This window comes from Drosophila novamexicana, unplaced genomic scaffold (genome assembly GCF_003285875.2).
Source record: "Drosophila novamexicana strain 15010-1031.04,08,12 unplaced genomic scaffold, DnovRS2.1 tig00000009-arrow-pilon, whole genome shotgun sequence".
Taxonomy (NCBI): domain Eukaryota; kingdom Metazoa; phylum Arthropoda; class Insecta; order Diptera; family Drosophilidae; genus Drosophila; species Drosophila novamexicana.
Window position 1 is genome coordinate 3,455,436 of NW_020824766.1, and position 14,865 is coordinate 3,470,300.

The following is a 14,865-nucleotide window of genomic DNA, read 5'->3' on the forward strand; positions in this document are numbered from 1 at the left end:
AGATATGAAGTTTCCAGCCGGCACAGAGCAGCCAGGTACAGGGACTGCTGGGGCCGGCAGCCCCAACGATGCTGTATATCAACACATCATAATCCCCCCCAGCAAGCAGGCAGCTTAAAAAACCTAAAACCTAAAACCTAAAACCTGACTAATATGGCTTTAATGAGCTGGTCAACAATCTGACAGCCACTTTGGTGGTCCGCACTGCGAATGCGTTGGGCCGAGGTAGGGCTCACCCCACCAGGAACTCCATGTAGTACGTGACAGCAAAAAGGGTTGACCCTCACGGAAGCAGCTAACCATTCGTAACCTAATCCTTGTTTCGCCTGACTAACGACTTCTGCGGCAGTTGTTGCGTTGACGCAGAGGAAGAGAGTGTGTTGGATCTCTTTTGCGTCTGTTCAGGTCCATGCAAAGCTAGATTTGTCTTTCCACAAGCCTATCTTCCTTTGGATCCATCAGATTTAACCTAGCAAGGAGCCACGCGCTGAAGCCAAGAGCTGCCTCATTCTCTACTTTGGTCATCACATCGAGGATTCTCACCTTTGGGATTCCAAACCTTGTTTCGCCTGAATGACCTAAAGCAAGAGATCTCTTTGGGACAGTTCAGCGCTCTGCAAAGCTAGATTTTACTTTTCTTAAGCCTCTTTTATTTTGGATCCATCAGATTTATATAGGTAATAGCTGTCTCTTTCTCTCCTTTGGTCATCAGAATGGATCAATTATTCTCCATAAGAGTCGAGCACTACCGCTCTAACCTAACCCAAGCTAACCCTATCCCTTATTGCAATCGCCAAGTATTTGCGAACAATTTATCACCTTTGGGTTTCAATTTAACTGCAATCTCGTATTCAAATCCTTTTATAGAACATTTTTTTGCTGCAAAACTGCAAACGCAGCGAATCCTTTCAGGAACTGAAACATTGTCCAACTCTGATCCCGATTGCCATGTTTTCCCTTCCCATTTCTCGCTCTGGATTTATGGCGCCCGAGCAGGGGCAGGGGGCCCACCCGCTGCAGAGGAGTTGGGTGGGGGGAGGGGGGGGGGGGGGAGGTAGCATGCAGCAACAAGCACTAGAATAGTTTAATTAACATTAACGCTGACGCCGACTACTGATGGCAATAAAAAACCATTAAAAGGAATTTATTTTAAGGACCGGCCCGGCTATAAATCACATTACACGCCGCTATAAAAACAAAGGCAACACAAATCCAACAAGGGGCGGCGGCGCCCGTTAAAAGCTCTGCTTCTGGGCAGGTGCCTGTTCTGGTTGGCTGGGGGCGTGGCAGTGGGCGTTCTCTCCTCATTTTTATATTTCGTGAATAAGAATGTTTTGTGTATCGAAAAAATCAATGTGCATCCCTGGCGCGGATGGGCGTCAAAGGGCTGGGAATACAAAGTAGTAAAAATTTTTTTGTTATATGCATAGTTTGTTGCCATTTGCGGGGGCCGTGGGCGGGGGTGTGATAAAACATCAACGCGTTGCGTTAAAAGCGCTGGCATTAAAAATTACGACGAACCGTTAATGGGAATACCGGGTGCCCGAACCCGGGCCCGGTAGAGCTACGTGCGTGTACGGCCAACGGTTGCCTATGCGAGGTGGAAGGGTGCAAGGTCCTATACAAAGTAGTATTAAAACAGTCACTTGTTCAAATCATTTTGCACATATACCATAATTTATTCGCCAGTAAAAAGTCTAGCACCCTCTCTCTCTCTCTTTGTCACGCGCTCGCGTGAGTGTTTTGTTGTTCTGCTTTGTGTTGCGTCCGCAAACGTTTTGCTGCCTGCAGCATATAAAACTCTTTTTCGATTAAGGACTTATACAAAGTTGTATGAAAACAGTCACTTGTTCAAATCATTTTGCACATATACCATAATTTATTTTCTAGTAAAAAGCACTCTATCTGTCTCGTGTGAGTTTTTTGTTGTTCTGCTTTGTGCTGCGTCCGCAAACGCTTTGCTGCCTGTAGAGTAACATTTAATTTCAGGCGAACGTTTGCTCCCTGTCAGCTGGCCAGTGTATTCAGCTTCCGTTCAGTATATCACAATGTGGTCGGGGCGTTTCCCTAGCACAGGATATATGAAACAATACAACCATAAAATTGACTGGCAGAAGGAAACACATTGATTTGCCATTTGAGCGCAAATTCACAGCAATAAAATCAGCGTTGGCTAAAGTTTTTTTTTTTTTTTTAATGCCACTTTCAATATTTGTTTTAGCACTCACACACACAGAGGGAACTTCCCCTGCTTTTCCCACTCTAAATTGTGGTTGTTTTCCGCCCTGATCCATATCCCATTCCGATGGCAATTGTAAAACGCGTTGTGTAATCGAAACTTTTAACGATTTGATGCGATTCGAAATTGTGTAATATTGAGGCACTAATACTCAACCAAATGGAAATCGAGTGCCCACACACACGTCTGCATATGTGGAGTGTGCTTGCGTCTCTCTCTGTGTGTGTGTGTGTGTGTGTGTGTGTGTGTGTTTGCGTGTGCAAATAAATAGCAGTGTGTATATCCCCATTGAGGGTCCTTCAGATACATTTAACAGCGCTATAGTAGCGCTACGTTCGATATGGTCGGGCATATCGGTTGACTGCACAATTCAGCTGCCAATTAAAACTAACTCGGATATATCTGAAGAGACTAAAGAGTTGTATAGTTGTTGTAGAATGAGAATAAGCAGACAACTATATTTTTCTATCTATATCTATATCGAATCGTCAAAAAGAAATAAAAACCAGCTTCCCGCCTTTGAGTTTGATTCGTAAACTTGGCTTATGAAATATATAAAAATGATCTTAACTGTTTTTTGTTCGACTTATAGTTAGAATAGAAATTTCAAGTTCGAACCGGCTTGCAGCCTTGGTATATATAGTATATATAATTAGATAAACATCTGAGCTCTAGATCTTAGCTCTCAATATTATTTATCTAGAACAAAGATTGATAATCGTCAACTTACAGATAGATCTATTTATTAAAGATCTGGCAACGCTCTAAGCATGTTGAGGGGCTCTTCAAATTCGTTGCTGTCCAACTGGAGGAACTTGAAATTGCCTTGGAGCTGCGAAAAAACCAATCCATGTAATTCGACGACAAAGATGTGCTAATAAATTTCAACTTAATTTCCGAAATGTGCATCTAACACATAAAAAGCTGAACACAAACACGAGCTGGCATTGCCCCCCACACCCAGACCCACATCCACATCCAGACTCAATCTCAGGCACACAGCAGCCTGTTCCGGAAATGAACAAGAGCGGGATTGAAATTTAGAAGCAATGAAAAAACAGAGGGGGAGGGGGGCAGGGGCGGCGTGTCAGATTGAGTTGCCATGCGGCGTATTGTTCTTTGAGCGATCCAAGGATGGGCAAAGCAGGCGCAAAGTTTCAAGTATGGTTTTTGCATAAAACTTCAATTTAAATTGACATTTGAGTGGAAAGTAATTGCATGATATGCACAGAGAGGGAGAGAGAGAGAGTGAGCGAGAGAGAGCGAGGGACATAAAAAAGGCAGCACCATCGACGGGCTGTTACTTATGGCCCTGGGTTCTGGGTTCTGGGTTCGACTGCGGAACTGGAACTGGAACTGGGCGAGCTCGGGGCTGGGCGTGTTTAATATATGAGCGCAATGTTTGCAGCTACTATTTTTAGGCATTTAATGCGATTTCCACTCTCGCTCTCACTCTCTCTCGCTCTCGCTCTCCCTCTCTCTCTGTCCGCTGCCATCCATCCATCTGAAGCATTGCGGAAGGCTCAACTGAGCTCATTATGCGCTCGTTTATATGCCGAATTTGTTGTTGTGGTTCTTCCTTTTGTTCTTGCTTCCCTACTTCTGCTTCTTCTTCTGCTTGTGTTGTTGTTGTAAGCTTGTGCACATTATGGGGGTCTGGGTTTGGTTTGTTTTTTTTTCGTCAAGTACCGTTTTGGAGTGCGGGGTATATTTGAGCTGAATGCGGGCAATGCTCAGTTTCTCTCTCGCTCTGTCCGCCCCCCTCTCTAGCAAATTAAATGCCAATAAATTTGCATTTTATTTTTGTTAGTCGTAGATATTGTGCAAAAGTGTCATTTTATTTTTGGAGCGGAATCTTCCAATTGGTTTTTCTGGTTTTCGCGCAAGTTTTTCAATCGAATTGACCAAGTTTTAATGTTGCCAATAAACGTTCTTAATTTGTTTTCCTATCAAGCACATTCATTTATTTATTCATTCATTTCCTGCCCTATGGCTTCGACTTTGCCCTATGTCGGCATTTGCCTGGAATTCTTATTCAGATTACAATTTTTAGCTGAGTTTCTGTATTGCTTGTTTGACGCCTAATGACTATTCAAATATTCAAATATCTTATCTTATCAGGCAATTCCATTTCTGTCTCCGATTGTAAAAGATTAAGTAATTCATTAAACCAAAACAAATTAAAATGCGCTAGTCGAGAATGTCGAAAAAGGAGATACCCTGTAGTTTGCACATATGTTTCTATATGTACATATTTATATATATCTGTCAGGTTTGTTCTCTAATTCCAAGCTTTTTTCCTCCCATAGCGCAACAAATCAAAAGAAAAACGTATTTCAGGTTGTCGCTCTACTATGCGATTCTCATGAATTGAAGTAATTACAAGCGTTCATGCTTTTATAGTAAGTGTTGTATTAACTTGGGTCAGCCCACGCTAATATCATCTCTCTATTTCCCTAGCTTTCTTTCTCTCTCTCTCTCTCTTTCTCTCCTTCTCGCTCTGAATGTTTCTTTCCTTCTCTCTTTTTCTGAATTAATATTCCCCTCTTTCACTCCCTCTCTCTCTCTCTTTCTATTAATCGCTATTTTTTCTCGTGCTTCTCATACTCTTACTCTAATCCGCTCTCTACTTGTCTTTTTCTTTCAGTTTCATCCGTCCAACAAAAAAAATGCATTAAAATAATCGTGTTTATGTCTTTAAATATTGGGTAAGTACACATTTACATATGCATCTGAATATATATAAAAATTTAAGGCTAACGTAATTTAGGGTTGCATTAATAAAAGGACCGTCTCTGACACCTGCCCTACCCATCCGAATCCCCAGACTTGCGCTCATCATATCTGTCCAAGGAGTACAGCTTGCCGAGATGCGGCGAAGGCGGAACATCCTCAATGTGCGGCGTTGAGCTGCGACGCAGCATCATCTGCTGCAGCTGGGCAACATGACACGGCTCCAGTTGCTCCACGCAGCCGTAGTAGAGTACGTCTGAGATGAGCTTGCGGGCTAGAAGCTTCTGCCGGGGCGCCAGCTCGTCGAATTGGCTGCGCCAAGTGTGGGCGAGTGCCTCCGATTCGCAGAGCGTGGACAAACGCTTGCGCTGCTGTCTGCAAGGCAGGGTGAGGGGAGAAGCGGGCGAGTGCAAGCCGGAACGCAGTTCGGCAGGTGCGGGAGATGCAGCTAACTCTACCTTAACCGCCGTGCGGCGCTTGTTACGACGCGGCTCGTCGTAAGCGGTGTGGCGCTACGGTTAAGGAAATGTGTGTAAGAGAGAGAGGGAAGGAGGAAAAAGATAAAGCTCCAAGAGTTTAATTACCAAAGCTTCGGGATGAGCTTCTGGCTCTGGACTGCTGGCCTTGTGCAAGCTCTGGCATGAGCTGGCATCCTCTTGTCCCTCTAAGAAGCCTAGGAGCTCAAAGTACCACAGAGTCGACACGAATGGCTCCTCTTCGGTGCACTGATCACGTTTGCGCAAATCCCGCCGAAAGTTTGTACGGAACGAATTGATTTTCTTGACCACCAGAGCGCGATCAGCGTGCGGCTCCACCTCGCGCAGCTTGTGCACCAGCTGCTCGTAGCCGGCGGACTTCAAGGCCCGGCTGCTGTACTCCGGACTCTTGACCTTCCATACCGCCGGCAATGATCGATAGAGCTCCAGGAATTCCGTCCAGAACTGTCTATCGCGAGAGTTCATGCTCAATTTCCAGCCGAATCTTGCTTAGGATTTGATTCGGACAACGTCAGACCAGTCCAACGTCCACAGCTCGAACTCGCGCGCAGCACTGAATACTCAAAAATGTGGGCTGTGCTGAGCACAAGCTTGCATGCGCAAAATGCAAAATGTGGCGAGCAGCAGCAGCAACATGCCTAATGAGTGTGCGAGCGAGATGGAGACAGAGAGAGAGTGGCCAACAACAACAGCAACAATATGAAACGATGCCCAGCAACGTTTGTTGTTTGTGCAAACGTTTGCGCTGTCCGTTTTATGCTGTCATTCGCAGTGCTTATTTGATTGCGCTAAGCGTAAAATGAAGGCGAATTCGTATGCAGATGTATGCGAGAGTCGACAGCTGACTTGCTTTGCGGCTAGGAAAAGATTTATGCCAAAAGAGAGTGAGAGAGAGCGAACGCAAAACAGTTTTTTTTTTTGTAATTTCTGATCGATTCTCTTCGTTAACATTATGTACATACATGTATACATACATATGTATGTGGGTGAACTATCGATGCGGCGGTCGAAAATATCGATAGCACGCTCTCTGGCTCAGTCAGAGAGATTTGTGGAAAGAGAGAGCGAGAGAGCGAACGCAAACTTTTTTGTAATTGATAGACTCTCTTCGTTAACAAAACTCATGTATTTCATACATATGTATGTATGTAGGCGAACTATCGATACAACTATCGAAAATATCGATACCACTCTCTCCGGTTCAGTCCCCCACTGTCGATAGAAATTCTTTGAATCAGCTGTGGCCCATGGAAAGTAAACTCTTTGGAAACAATAAGAAAAAAGTCTGTTCTGACTAATTCAATTTTCGAACTGGGAACAAACTTTGGTCAATGTCCGGCGAAGCTAAAAAGGTTAAATTTCAATAAGGCAGCCGTCCCTCTCTCCTTCAACTCTCGTTTCTGCCAGAAGCCAGCTGAAGTTCCAAACTGTTTGCCCAGTGCAAACAGGCGATGCTTCAAATATTGCAATTCTTTTTGTTTTTGTTATATTTTTTTTTTTTGGTTTTCTATTTTATTTTGGCCCTTCATAAAGTAATTTAAATAACTTTATTTACATGCCAAATGCCAAATATTTGCCGGGAAACAAATATTGATGCCGCGAGGACATTTAAACATGGCAGCAAACAGACAAACAAACGGAGCTGAAGGACCTACTGGATAAAGACATTATGCACTTGTTTCAATTATGCGTAGGAAATAAGAAAGGAGCCCCGGACTGGGCCATGGGAGGCCAACTGGAAACGGAATTGAAGTGAAACTAAAGCCTTTTGCAAATAGTTGTTAAAATATGTCAATAACCTTCCCCCCTCCCTACCCATAGCCCACATCACAGAGTCGAACTTGTCCCGGAGCAGACAGCGGGGCTTGGCATCAATGGCCAAAAGCCAACCCTCCGATTCTTTGGAACACTTCTGGCTGTGTGCGCGGGAAGCGTGGGGGGGGGGGGGGGGCTAACTTAGTTGGCCAGAGGGCGGAGCTGTGGCCAGTACCAGGATGGGCACTTGGAGTCCCGGGTGAATGTATACACGAATAAGCGCAGAAAATGTTTAATTAAATTCCAGGACACATTTGGCATGTTACATTGCTTTGGTCGCTCGAACCACAGCCCGCATTTGAGTGGGTCCGCAAGGAGGATGCGAACCTTCTGCTTATCCTTGTCGCACCGAACTAACTAACAGAAATTGTAATAAAAATACCGAAACGTAGCAAAAACTAAGCAAAGCAAATTATGCTCCCTTCTCTCTCTCTTCTCTCCCCTGGCCTTTGGTTAAGCTATTGACATTCAGCTGCGGTTCCTCGGATAAGAAATTGGCACTGGCCCTGGCATCAAGGCATCAAGGGTTGGTTCCGCCAATACCTTGTCCCAATTCACAGTTAACTTTCCGACATGCTTTTAACAAATGCAAGGCGGACAAGAAGAGAAGATTAATTTAAGATTGCTGCGATGTGGAACAGGATGGCAGAAGAACAAACATCTAGACTACTAATAGGTTGAATTACTTAAGATTTTTGTACGAACCGTTTTTACCCGTATTCCACCTCTCTCCCAACAACAATTTTTCACTGCTACGGGTGGAATTCTCCCAAATCACGTGGCATATATTGTAAATTCTTGCTGATATAATTGCTGTAGTAATGTAAGCTGGCACATAGAAAAGCTTAGAGACAATTCATTGGGATTAAAAAGCAAGAATAATAATGAGCAAATCAGACTACTGACAGATTGCCTAAAACAGAAGAGGAAGAAACTTGAGTTTCCTATTGCCTGGAGCACCGAGCCAAAGTATCTAATCAAATAAGCCGGCAAATTGCGCTCCGCTCGTTTCTAACTCATCTGACAATAAGCCGGAGCTGTACTCGTAAAAAGTTATGACCATTCGAAAATTTCAGTACTATTTTTTTTTTTTTAGTTCTTTTTTATGTACCACCATTTGTAAATCTGAAAGACGGCATCTGTATAATGTGATGGCCTTTTAGAGGCCAAGTCGGGCATTTAGGCAACGGTTTTTATGAGTATATGGTCGTCTCGGCCCGACTCGACCCGACTCGACCGACTCGGTGTCTGTTAATGATTGATAAACCGCACGGGACCAATCAACACCCAAAGACCAATCCCAGCTCCATTGTCAGCTGCGTTTTAGGAAAAAGGGGGCTTCCTAAACATGGCTCCAGCTTCTTCGAGATGCACATCAAATTGGCTACATTGTCGTGAGCTTGAGGCTGAGGCTGCAGCCGAGGGACTGCGGCAGTTGCTATAAGTACGACTAGTTGGTATACCAGTTTCTTTATTACAAAAAGGAGCTTGGGTCAAAACCACAACAACAACGACGACGACGGCGGCGACGACGAAATCGCAGCCAGCAGCGACGTCGTAAAAGAAAACAATATTGTAAATAAAGTTTAGACCTGAAGCCCAAACTGGTTTCGAGCAAACGAAAACAACAAACCTACCCAACAACCCAACAACCAACCAAACAACCAAACGTCTGACCGACCAACCCAACATCGTGACTGCGCGACTGTCGTTGTTGTTGTTGTTGTTGTTGTTGTTGTTGTCGTTGTTGACGTTTTGGTCTTTGATGACTTTTTAACCAAAGTTGTTGCCTGTTGCCCGTTGCCCGTTGTTGCTGTCGATTTTTATTTTTTTTTTGTTAAAAAATACTCTTTTCTTATTTTAATACCCTGTATTTAACCGAATATGTGAGAGCGAATAATATAGCTTTATTGTTAAACAGTCTCGTCAAAATAACCATAAACATCTTAAGAAACTCGGACTTATTAGAGTTGCATCTTAACTCAAGGAACTCATAGGCCTCATTTAATTTGGTATGTGGGCTCTACATACAATTTCTAAGTAATTTCTTTGAATTCATTCAATTACCAAACTAATCTTAACTCAAAGAACTAAAAGACCATAAGAGCTAGACTCATCAAATTTGGTATGTGTGCTCTTGAAACAATTAATCTAAGTAAATTTTTGAAATGCGTCAATAGTTTTGACTTTATAAGAATTACTCAGCTCCTCTTAACTCAAGGAACTCAAAGAGCACATGAGCTACGCCCAGTAAATTTTGTATGTGGACTCTCCGCATATTTTCTAAGTAATTTCCTTGAATTCATCCAAAGCTTTTCTTCTATAAAAGGTACTCAAGGAACTCTAAAAACATGAAAGTCGCAATCAGCAAATTTGTTATGTGGTTTTATACAGATACTGGGTGTTTTCTAGTCGTATATTATGAGCTGTTATGCTTTGCTTTTATTTTTGTTTTGGTTTTATTTTTATTTTATTTGGTTTTTTTTTGTATATTTTTGTTACCATAAAAGCAGTTAAACCACAAACCACATCCATTGCCATAAAACTTCTTGTTCGTAAACAACAGCGCTTGGACTTTGGGACAGACGCTTTGTTGTTTGGCTGGCCCAACCACTTCGGTTGTCTTGGCCCAAACACCATAAACATGAAACGAATCTAAGTCAAGAAACAGGTCTCAGACCATGGCTTAGACTTTATCTCAGTCTGAGCCGAGAACTAACCTAGGTCTAGCAACTAGTTTGACAACACGTTCTTGTTGTTGTTTCCCTCTTTTTTTTTGTTTTTTGTTTTGGTCTTAAATATATTTTTTATGCACATGCTTATGGCTCTTAAGATAAAAACTATTATGATTGGTGAAACGTGCAAAAAAAAAAACAATCTCGACAGCTCCACGAATCGAGGAGACCAAGTACATTTGCACTCCAGCACACGACCAACCCGCGTCTGTCCGTCCGTCTCTCCGTCTGTCCGCCTGTCTGACCGAGACGTGAAATTTATGCCTTGGCATAATTAACTCCAAACATGATCTCATAAATTCATCTGTTATTCGTCTGTTGTTCAGTCTGGGCTGGGAGTGGAGTCCAGTTCTGGGAGTCTCAGAGTAACTCAGCCTGGTCCATTTCCCTATTTCCTGTTCCTCATATGCGTTATCTTTCAGATATCTATATAATATATCTTTAAAAGAAGTTCACATAGAAATCCAAAAACAATTCTGAAATATAAAACCAAAATGCCTAATAGTGCAAAAAGATAAGATAATCTACATATAAGTATTATCTCTCCTTCTCTTTCTCTCTTTCTCTCTCTAACTCTTTCTCTCTGGAAATTTCGAAACCAAATTAAATTAATCAAAAATTAAGAAAAATTCCAAATACAACCAGGCAGAGTGGGAATAATTATGGAATCAGCTAAATAGGCCCTTGCATTTATTTATTTAGTAAATTACTAGGTAAATTATAAATGACTTAGTTTCATCTCTCATTTGGTATTTTCTGTTCAGTTTCAACTCTCATTTGGTATTTTCTGTTCATATGGACTCAGTTTTAACTCTCATTTGGTATTTTCTGTTCAGTTTCAACTCTCATTCGGTATTTTCTGTTCATATGGACTCAGTCTCAACTCTCATTTGGTATTTTCTGTTCAGTTTTAACTCTCATTTGGTATTTTCTGTTCATATGGACTCAGTTTCAACTCTCATTTGGTATTTTCTGTTCAGTTTCAACTCTCATTTGGTATTTTCTGTTAATATGGACTTAGTTTCAACTCTCATTTGGTATTTTCTGTTCAGTTTCAACTCTCATTCGGTATTTTCTGTTCATATGGACTCAGTCTCAACTCTCATTTGGTATTTTCTGTTCATATGGAGAACAAATTTGAAGTGCTCACGAAGCGTTAAGAGCTGAGACAAAAGCGAAGGGGAAGTACGAACTGCAACTTCCTGAACTTAAAGAGCATTTTAAGCCGATTGACACACACATAAACACATAAATAAAGATCGAGAGTGGAGGAAGGCCTGGCAGTTCCATGCCCATGGCCTATGGCTGGTTAAAAATCTATATAGAGAAATCATTGAACGGATTCGACAGCTAAACAAAAAGCATTGTACAATTTATTGCACTTTTCCGCTGACGGTCTGCCGCACAATCCTTTGTCATGCCCAGAGACCCAGACCCCAAAATAAAAAAAATATACAAAAAAATATAAAAATAAGACAGAAAAAGAAAAAGCAAAAGAAAAACCGGCCCCTGACGCTGACCCGAGCCGTAGGCCCAGACCCAGAGCCGGAGCACTATGAAAACTCTTTCGAATGGCTCGGCGGCGAAAACAAAACGAAAACCTGAAAAACGCTGCATGCAACCATATGTACTTATAAAGGAAAATAAATACATTTTTCACGAATTAACGTGCCCATTGAAGCCGAACAGCAAAAGGTTTCTGTAATTGATTTTCAGCGCTTGCACTGTCAAAGAAAAACAAATCAAATGCAAGCGAAATCTTATACGTTACGCCAACAACTGAAACTGATCGACTAAGAAATACCCTGTACAATGCACGTAATCTCTTTGTTAGCTCTCTCTCTCTCTCTCTCTCTCTCTCTCTCTCTCTCTCTCTCTCCCTCCCTCTCTCTCTCTCTCTCTTACTCACTCTCTCTCTCTCTCTCTCTCTCTCTCTCTTTCCTTTCTCAGTCGCTCTTCTCTTTCCCTCGTTATCTTCCTCCCTCTTCCTCTATCTTAAAATCTTTAGTTGTTTCTCTCAGCCGCGCTCCCACAATTAGTTACTTCTCTTTATCGCCTTCCTATGTGATTTTCATTAAAGTGTGAATACTTAACTGTGCTATTTAAAAGGCTGCATTAAATAGCCTTATGAGCGGCCCTACTTCTCTCTCACTCTCTCCTTTCTCTGTGGCTGTCGCTAATCCGGGCTTACCACAAAAGGACATACTTCTACCTGGACCTTTGGGGATCATACTGTTCACCTTCACGGATCTTTCATGCTCGTAACTCCCTCGCACACGCATTTCAGGGCACTTAAAAAGACCAAAAATCGACCATAAACAACGATCAGCAAAAACAACAACAGAAAGAAGGAAAATACAAAAAGGAAAAGGAAAAAAACAGTACGACCATCAACACGATCATCAACGAGAACCATAAATAAGACTTAAATGGCATGAAAAAAGAAGGCAACACGGCCAACAACAATCACAACAACAGCAGCGACTGCAATCAAAACGCATGCTGCGGCCAATGCGACAACAACAACAGCAACAACAACGGAGTCAACGTTAACCGCAGCAAACAAAAACAGACGAAGAAAGAGTAGCAAAAAAAAAGAGTTAAGAAACAACAACAACAACAACAGCAACAACAAATCCAAAACCCAAACCCCAAACGAACTGGGCGAAGCTATGTATGTATGTATGTATGTATGTATATCGACTTTAGAGGCAGCAACAACAAAAACAACGACAACCAGCCGCACCTTCAAAACAGACTGAGAGATGTGTGAGAGTGTATGTGTGTGAGAGTGTGTGTGTGTGTGCTTGTGCTGTATCTCCCATTTCATAAAGCTTGGCTTTGGCACTTGCCTGCAGCACGTTGTTGTTGTTGTTGTTGCTGTTGTTGTTGCTGTTGTTTCTGTTGTTGTTGTTGAGCCTGCAATAGCAGCCGCAGTCGCAGTCGCAGCCAGCGCCAATGAAGCGAATCCAAGCGACATCCCAAAGAGACGAGGAAATCAAAAAGAAGTATATGGAAAACAAGCAAAAAAGAAGTGGCAAGAAAAGAAAAATATCAAAAAGCGACACGTGTTGCCTCGCTCATATCTCTGACTCGATCTTCAAGCCGCTTGGCATGCATCCAAGAGCCCATCCAATTCAGAATCCCAACTGGCAGTTCGCTCCACCCAACATGCGAGAGAGGCCAAAGGGCAAGCTGCTGCCTCGCGGGCCTTAATCAGTGGGCGTGGCAGCTCAGCTCCATAAAAGTCAGCCCAAAGCTGTTTCTAGCTCGGGAAGTTTTACAGTACTGGGTATGTACTATAGATGCCACAGTTAGAGATAATAGGGCTGGGCTATGTCAGATCTGAAAATATCATCTGGTTATTAGGGCTTGAGCTGGGAATTCTTTTATATATTATATTAAATATTGTCTGGTAACGATTTCGAATAGTTTTAGAATTAACGTTTTTTATTTTTATATATGGTAAGTCTATGAAGAAATTCGTTGGAAAAAATAGAGCCTAGTGCGAATCTCAGGATTAGTTATATTTTAGTCGGCTCTGCTGTTTTCAATTACATGCCAATTATATAATCAAAATAATGTTTGTAATTATAATGATATATAGTTTTCAAGGTTTGTACTTCCTCTTCTTATTGCTCTTAACTTTAAAAAAAGGTTGAATTACCAGAGATATATATTCATAAGTAAAAGTATATTCATAAGTATTTAAACACTCGAAAGGAATATAAATGATAAATTCGCTGAAGAGCTGTAAATCTTATTCCTAGGGATACATAATATACAGACCTCAAAGCTGTTTTGAAGAAACCAAGATTTCTTCCACAAAAAGATAAATTTAAAAAAAAAAGTGAAACAGTTCTGAATCAATTTTCTGTTAATTTATAACATCAGGTTGGCAGCACGAATAAATCTGACACACATGACCAAAATGAAACCAAACTCAGCCCCAAGTCAAATACATTAAAACAAAAAAAAAAAAAAGAAATATCTGGCAAAGCTGGTAGACAATACTTGTTTGTTTGCTGGACTTAAGAGCTGCTGTAGACATAAATCTCAAGAGTAACAGACAGAGAAAAAGAACCCGAGACAGACGATAAAAAAAACAACGAAGAGCCCGCGGCTTAAAACAATAAATTTGCTGCTGTTGAGAACTTTTGTTTTAAGCTGACTAAAAGTAATATTCCGCTTTCAGAATTAGCTCATCAATAGATCTGGCATTTCATTTGAATCGATGGGATCCTGTTATCGATTATAAGAGAATGGAAGAGTACGAATTTGTAGTCTTGCCTAGATCATTTTTATACCCTGAACCTATTAAAAATGGGTATAAGGGTATATTGTATTTGTGCAAAATCCAAATGTATGTAACAGGCAGAAGGAAGCATCTCCGAACCCATAAAGTATATATATTCTTGATCAGCATCAATAGACGAGTCGATCTAGCCATGCCCGTCTGTCTGTCCGTCCGTCCGTCCGTATGTATGAACGCAAGGATCTCAGAACCTATAAGAGCTAGAGGCTGAAATTTTAGATGTAGGTGCTCCTAGTTCCCGCGCAGATCGAGTTTCGATAATCGATAACTTACTCCGTTTCCAAGCAATCGATAAAAATCGATATCGATATCCTGTTTTTTGGGCAATTTTGGTATTTATAATTTTGGCACCAAACTTGCCATATAGCTTGTAAAATAGAATATATATATGCATTTGATGTCGAAAGAAGAGGTTTCAGGGTATCCCCTAGTCGGGAGCTCCCGACTAGAACCTCTTGTTATATCATTAAACATTTTATTTGATTACTTTTATTTATTTCATTTTTTCAAGATCATAATTTGATTGTACTC

At 41.6% G+C, this 14,865-nt stretch overlaps 2 protein-coding genes across 2 annotated transcripts; one reads left to right on the plus strand and one right to left on the minus strand.

Moving 5' to 3' along the window:
* Positions 1-4,921: 4,921 nt before the first annotated feature.
* On the minus strand, positions 4,922-6,328 carry LOC115766053. Its single transcript, XM_030709834.1, has 2 exons — positions 5,557-6,328; positions 4,922-5,484 (listed from the first exon to the last, which is right to left on the minus strand). The coding sequence occupies exons 1-2, from the start codon at positions 5,932-5,934 to the stop codon at positions 5,047-5,049; spliced, it is 816 nt and encodes a 271-aa protein (XP_030565694.1). The 5' UTR covers positions 5,935-6,328; the 3' UTR covers positions 4,922-5,046.
* Positions 6,329-6,377: 49 nt separating this feature from the next.
* LOC115768981 lies at positions 6,378-7,641 on the plus strand. The gene is made up of 4 exons (XM_030713700.1): positions 6,378-6,821; positions 7,091-7,221; positions 7,291-7,402; positions 7,576-7,641. Exons 1-4 carry the CDS (start codon positions 6,801-6,803, stop codon positions 7,639-7,641), a joined length of 330 nt encoding a protein of 109 aa, XP_030569560.1. The 5' UTR covers positions 6,378-6,800.
* The last annotated feature ends 7,224 nt before the right edge of the window (positions 7,642-14,865 follow it).